Source organism: Elephantulus edwardii, unplaced genomic scaffold, assembly GCF_000299155.1.
Source record: "Elephantulus edwardii isolate Elephantulus edwardi_28Jun2011 unplaced genomic scaffold, EleEdw1.0 scaffold00192, whole genome shotgun sequence".
NCBI classification, from domain to species: domain Eukaryota; kingdom Metazoa; phylum Chordata; class Mammalia; order Macroscelidea; family Macroscelididae; genus Elephantulus; species Elephantulus edwardii.
This window is the reverse complement of record NW_006399942.1, coordinates 4,134,280-4,141,645: the sequence shown is the minus strand read 5'-3', so window position 1 is coordinate 4,141,645 and position 7,366 is coordinate 4,134,280. Positions and strand designations below refer to the sequence as shown.

The 7,366-nt window shown below is 34.6% G+C and overlaps 1 protein-coding gene across 2 annotated transcripts in view; it reads right to left on the bottom strand.

Moving 5' to 3' along the window:
- SLC4A4 (solute carrier family 4 (sodium bicarbonate cotransporter), member 4) overlaps positions 1 to 7,366 on the bottom strand; it is a 497,732-nt gene that overhangs the window by 13,913 nt on the left and 476,453 nt on the right. Inside the window, exons 22-23 of one of the 2 annotated variants that reach the window (XM_006896828.1) lie at positions 6,033 to 6,194; positions 1,921 to 2,017 (exon numbers count right to left, since the gene is read on the bottom strand). In XM_006896828.1, coding sequence (XP_006896890.1) covers positions 1,921 to 2,017; positions 6,033 to 6,194 — 259 coding nt within the window. The remainder of the gene's footprint in view (positions 1 to 1,920; positions 2,018 to 6,032; positions 6,195 to 7,366) is intronic. The other variant, XM_006896827.1, reaches the window with a different exon arrangement.

Below are 7,366 nucleotides of genomic sequence, written 5' to 3'. Positions count from 1 at the left end.
GTTAATCCAGCTCACTGATAGTCTTCCTGTTTTTCACTGACCCTCTAATTTTCCAGGCATCATGGACTGGCTCACTCCTGAAGCATACTCAAAGTATATGAGATGATGTTTCACCATCTTGACTGTAAGGAGCATTCTCTCTACACTTACTACAAGAAAAAAAATGGGGGGTGGGGATTTTTTTGTTTGGTTTGGGTTGTTGTTGGTTTTGTTTGTTTGTTTTTTGGTGGCACTTCATTGTATATATAGTATTCTTTGCCAGTATCACCATCTTGGAATTCTTCTTTGGTCTTTCTTATTCCTTGTCTGACTTTCTCATGCATATGAAACAACTGAAAATACTATGGCTTGCCAGGACCATGTTGGTATTTAAACTGCATACTTGTTCTTTAGCACTTTAAAGAACTCCAATATAGCAGATTCTCCCAATGGAACAATCTTTGTCTTTACTGCTGAATGCAGAGCCAAATAAGAGGAAATTGTTGGCAACTTCAATTTTTCTCCACCTATCATGATGCTGGTTACTGGTTCAATAGTGAAGATTTTTACTTTCATGATGTCAGATGTAATCCATATCCAAGGTAGTTATTTTAAAATCTTTAGTAAGTCTTCTTCACTTTCAGCAAGCAACTTTCCCTCTGCATACCTCAGACTGTTGATAAATCTTCCTCCAATCTTGATGCCACTTTTTTTCTTTATATAGTTAAGCTTCTAGAACGGTTTGCTCAGCATATAGATTGAATGTGTTTGGAGAAAAGACCCAACCCTGATGAACCCTTCTAATGTAAAACTATAAGTGACTCCTTTGTTCTTTATAAACTACTGATTCTTGATCTATGTACAGGTTTTGCATGAGCACAAGAAAGTGTTCTGTAATTCCTGTCCTTTTCAATGTTATTCTAAACCACTGTTACCAAATTCCACTGCTCCTGATTTTTAAGCTTCAACAACAGTGTGGGAAAATATCTGTTGTTTTAAACTTCTGACTTCTGTGGTAATTTGTTACATAACAGCAAATAACTAATATGCTCATTTTCTCCATAGTCATTAATTTCAAACTTTTCTGGATCTCCTCTTACTGAATTTGAAGAGGTAATGTCAAATAAAAGTTAAAAAAAAAGCTTCAACTGTCTCCTTCTACCAGAAGAGAGCAGTATATATACACTGAAGCACATTTGGATTTGAGCCTCAAAGTGATCAAATGCTTGGAGGTTAATCGTTAGTTGTTACTGGAAAAACGGAAGATATTCACGAGTGTTACAAGGTTTCTCCTTTAGAAGTGCCTGTTAATGCAACCACAACAGAAAAGTTGGTATGTTACAAATCCTACAGCTTAGCCACAAGTTATTAACCTAAAAAGAGCAGAATAGTTTTCAAAAGAAGATTGAATAGTTTAGAGGGAAAATGCACGTCTTATATATTATGCCTAAAAAGGTGTGCTACTAGTTCATGATTGTCAATTTAATAAAATTTAATAGGTATTTCAAATTCTCAATATTAGCGATTGATTTATTGATAACTGAGTGACCGACCCATAAGGCAAGTTTTCTCTTTTGAGCTGATTTGGCCTTTGGAGGAAACCTAAGGAAGACAAACAGTAACTGACAGTGATGTAGGACAAGAAGCCACAATTTAAACACTAGCACAGAAAGATGAATGAAATAAAAACAAGGCAGCAAGGTGAGGAATGGCAAGAAACCTGTGATGACTGGGTCAGAGAGAATACTATCAAATACAAACTTAAAGTTGTGGATGAAATGAAAAATTTAACAGTGATACACAGGCTCTATAGTGAAGTGTAAATAACCACACAGAAAAAAAGAGAAAACATGAGAAACTAAAGTAGGCGATAGTTTCAGTGTTTTCTCTGCAACTGCAAATCATATTCAAGCAGACATGCAAGATGTTAGTTCTACTCACTGTCGGAAGGTTTGCTATCACTTAGGAAAGGTTGCTGTTCCATGATGTCCATTGGAATTTTAATACTTGGAACTTTTTCTGAGTATGGGCAGTCAGACTGTGAAGAAAAATGTGCAAGTGTTTAGAATATTTTATTAAAGATCTCTCCTAATCTACAAGAATAGGCTAAACATACCATATTCTCGTGCACATAACACTAATACAAAAAGACTTAAAGATACCCCTTTGATCGTCACTAACTTTTGTATTCTATACAAAAATCTTTTTGTTTATTTTCATCCCACTTCGAGTTAATAAGACTGAATTTTTGAAAACCAGACCACATCAATTGGAGATCACTGTTATTTAAGACAACCATAAAGCTTTCTATAAACTGGATTCCTGATCAACAAATATCATTGGTTTATTCCAGGTATGAAGAAATTAATCTGAATGTGAAAACAGATTAAATCATGTTTTAGAAAGCTTTTAAGAAACTTAAATCATCTACAGCATACTGCTGAAGTAGGATGGATTTTTTTTTTCATGTTCTTTGACTCTAATCCCAGGAAAATCATGACTCCTAGCTTTCCTCCCAAGACAAGTGGAAATTTTTTCCAACATTTACTCTCGTGAGGTCTTCCACATCACTTGAAAATAATCTTTCCATCTGTACTCTAATATTCTATTAAACACTATTTTATAGTTAAAGAACCATTTCAATTTGTTTATATTAAGATGTCTGAAATCCCAAGCAAAATATAAAAAGAAGTCTGCCTTCGGTGTGGTCAGACAAACACAGAACTATTATTAGAAGAAAATGGCATAAAACCAGACAATTAATGAAGGGCTGCTTAAAAAACAAAGAAACAAACAAAAAACAGGATACCTATATAAGACTGTACTGGATCATTACAGGATTATTACTTTACTTTGGCTTTATTATTTAATTAGTTTTATAATTCATGATCTTAAATCTAAATCTATGTTTGGACGTATCACATTTATTTGATATAATTTATTTTAAAAACTATAATTATTTTAAAAAAATACCCAAACACATGAGAGCTAGGTTTGAATGAAAAGAATTATTTTTATAAGAAAAAAAAAAAGCCTGGTGGCCTACTGGCAAGAAACTGCACTAAAATCCCAAAGGCACATGGTTCGAGGCCACCAGCCGCTCCGCAGGAGACGGATGAGCAATCTTCTCCCCTGTGGGTAACTGCCTCTGAAAACCCACTGGATGGGTCAAGTATGGGTTGGTTCGGACTCAACGGTCCACAACAATACAACCCACATGGAAAATTCCTTTATATGTGTGTTTAAAGAGGAAAATGAGAAAAAATAGATTAAAATATATACTCAAAATGAAAAAGAAAAAAGGGATGTCACTTGTGCCTACCTTTATGAGATTGCTAAGAGGTAAAAGTCCTATTACACTATTTCTAACATTTCCCAAAATAATATATATGTAGATGATATGGTGATAGTCAACCTTCAGTCATGGACTGTCAGGTGACTGAACGGCTCAAAATACTGGCAAGTCATAATTTCCATTGTTGTTGTTGCTGTGTGCCCTCGAGCTGGAAGCGGCCCAGAGCTGATCCTCCAGCAGGTTTTCAGAGGCAGTAAATGACATGGGAGGAGATTGCCCATCCTTCTCCCTTGGAGCATCTGGTGGATTCAATCTGCAAGCCTTTGGGATTTCAGTGCAACTTCTTACCACTAGGCCAACTAAATACCACCATAGCAGCTATTTAAACTATTAGTGCTTCATGTTCCCCTAGCACTCCCTGGATTCATACAGCTCACCTCATGAGAATACCTGTGTATATCAGAAAAGCCACCTTCCAAATATAAAAACCCAAATAATGAAATCAGTAAATAGAACTTGCTACTGGATTCACTAGAAGACATGTGTAAGTCTGTTCACTTTGAGAATTATGGGAAGAAAGAACACATGGAATTATCTTCAAAAATATGGAGCTGAAGATAGTAAACACAATTTAAAAAAGAACAGTGGTGTTTAAGTTAAATATGATTTGTTGAAAACCAGATTTTAAATAATGGAAGCGAATTTTCAGGAGCTCATAGGATCTAGCAGTTGGCAACAAGGAACATGAAATTTAAAACATTCCCCAAAGTAGACATTTCATTATTGTTTGTCTCAAAAATTATTAAAGAATTCCAGATTATTTATACATTCTAAATATGTTATGTATTTTGAGTGTCCACATATAAAAGTTGAAATACTCATTTTGAAAACTCAAGATCAAACATTATATTTTCTTAATTATTTCAGGCAACCATTATTTTAAAAAACTTAGATAGTTCACCAGATGCTCTGCTGGAGAAGGAGGAACAATCTCCTCCTGTACCAGTCAGATCTGATTTGATGGCACACACGCACACACGCACACAAAATAATAAAATTTAAAAAAGAACCAAAAACCTTAGAAAGTTCAGAAATGTATTTCAGATTTTTATGTCTATCCAAATATGAAAACATGACATTTTTCTTAATACTATGTCTTAATCTTGGCAATTTAAACACATTTTCTTTCTTTCTGTCATTATTTAAAACAGAAAATCAATATACTTGTTTTCACGACAGTCATCCAAATCTCCCTCAGACTATTTAGATAAATGTACCTCGTATATTTAGCCTTTTAAAAAAAATTAGATCAATTGATCTGAAATCTAAGTCTGGCTGTTGCTTCCTTCTCTGCAGTATTTCCAAGTTTTCAAAAAAGAACATAACCAGACAGCCTGATTACCTGGAAATAACCAGACATGCATAGATTAGGATTTTAGCTTTGCAATCGTTAGTTAGTTACACTTGGAAAAAAATAACCTAACATTTCTCCATGTAAGCTCCATGTAAGAACAAAATTAGGTACTTGGAATTGTTGTCATAATAATCAAGGAACAGTTATGTACTGTCAACCAATACCATCTAATACTAAGTAGATACCTTTTAAAAAGAATTATACTTCCAACTTAGAATAGGAAATGACAAAATAATAATAATAATTTGTAACAGTAAACTGCTTAAAGTCCAGAATGAACAAAGCTTTACCTGAAAAATGTCATTTTGGCAGTATTTTCAAAAGGTTACTAAATAAGTTGTATATGTATGTTTTCAGGAAAACAAACACCAAGTTTTCTTCTAACACTGATTATAGACCCCTACTGAAGCATCTGTGTTTCTGCAAAACAGTCTTTTGAAGAAAACAAATGGGCAATAATGCTATTTTTTCACTTAAGCATCCAATTGCAAGAGGACCAGCTGGACTATGACACTGAACACTACAATTATGTAAAGTTCTAAATCCTTTTCCTTGTTAAAGAAGGGTTAGTGAGAAATACCCTAACTGATGTTATTTTAGCATCATTTTAAGAACTTTGGTTCAGGATCATTTCAAATAGATCATGTGAATGAGATATAACATCACATTATGCTTAAAAGTAGGTAAAATCAACAATTACTGCCTCAAATGTAAAGCCTGGTTTATCAATAGTAAACAAGTATATTTTGTACCATTGTTGCTGTTGCTGTGTACCACTGAGCCAGAACCCACCCACAGGTGATCCTCTGGCAGGTTTTCAGTCAATCAAATGGGAGGAGACTGCTCATCCTTCTCCCGCAGAGTCGATCCTACGTAAAAACTGCGTGCTTTCAGGATCCAACACAGCTTCTTTCCACAAGGCCACCAGAGTTCTCGTTTATATCATAAGTAAACAAATTTCCCTTATTATACTTCTGTAAAGGTGTTGAGCATTTTTGTGTCACTATGAGTTTCTTAATGATTACAGAGATATTTGAGAAGATACAAAACAGCAGAGAGAAAAGTAAAATGTAACAGGAAAGGTTAAATAAGTAACATACTACACATCCAGATAGACACTCTTAGATCTCAGTTTATCATCTCATACACAACATATACATACATATATATACATACATATATATATATATACACACATACACATAAACATATATATACATACAAACATATATATATATACACATACACATACATACACACATACAAACATATATATATATTCCCCCCACCCCCAAACTTGTTTCTTTAACTAACTTTACTTTGGGATTTTGGGAAGTAACTTACATCATCATTGTCACTGTCCAGACTTCCTTTCTTCTTTTTCTTTTTCTTTTCATCCTCCTTCTTTTTCTTGTCTTTTTCTGGAATGACATCATCAAGGAAGCTGAGGTCATGCTGGGAGAAGAGGTAGTCCATGCCTTTTCTGACAGCTACAAGGGCCAAGATCTAGAAAAACAAATTTTAAAAGTATGGAATAATACCATGTAATATACAGCTGTTATGAGTATTGATACAGTCACGTCAAAATCAGTAGAAAGTATTTAAGGTCAGAGTGAGTAGGACAGAAATCCTTCGCTTACGCAACTTACATTGAGTGGACTATAAACTTTATTTTTCATAGAGGCAGCTGGTTCGTAGAAAACCCAGAATGACTACTCTTGAGTTGATTCTGACATTGCATAGTCTTTGAGGTTCCAACAGTTGACACAGCAGTTATCATTCCTATGCTCAATCTTTGTACTAGCATTGTTTCTTAGTTAATAAAAGTATTAGTTAAAATTAACTTTTTGTTCATTGAAAAGTATAATCTCATTCAATTAAAATGTAAGGATTATTTTTTAACCTATCTCATTCTATGTCAGATTGCCCTCAGGGAGTAGTAGAGCTGCTAACCCAAAGGTCATGCTCCGATGGTTTGAATTCACTACTGGCTTCAAGGGAGATGGACAGGCATTCTGCTCTGGAGCAACTTATCGCTTCAGAAACCCAATGGAGGGTGAGCTATTTGTCAGTTCTAACTAAGAATGAAAGAGCAATCTATAAAATCAAAGGGATTTATTTAAAATTTAATTAAAATTAAAGGGTAACCTATATAGGATTTCTAACTATTCAAAATTTGTAGTGTCTTGGGTGTTAAAAAGCTGTACAATAGACAGTTCGTTAAAACACTTTCCAAAGTTAAGGTCCTTGGCATTGCATTAGACACTTCATATTCATCACAGATGTTTCAGAACAGTAATCACAGTGCCATCCTCATCAAATGAGGAATAAACAGCAGCTCAAGGAGGCTCAGTGATCAGCCCGAACCAAGGCTAGAATTTGAACTCATGTGAATTGGACCCAAAGATCCTGCCAAAGTTTGGTATTTCCTCAAAAAATTTAACAAAGAAAATCCATATGACCCAGCTATTCCACTACTAGGAATATATACCCAAAGGAAATTAGAAGACACAGAGACTGTACGCCAATGTTCACAGCAGTGCTGGTTATTCAGCATCACAAGAACATGGAAACAGCCTAAATGTCCAATCACAGCTGAATGAATTGAGAAATTTTAGTACATTTGCACAATGGAATACTAGGCAGCACTCAGGAACAATAATTTCAGAAAACACCAC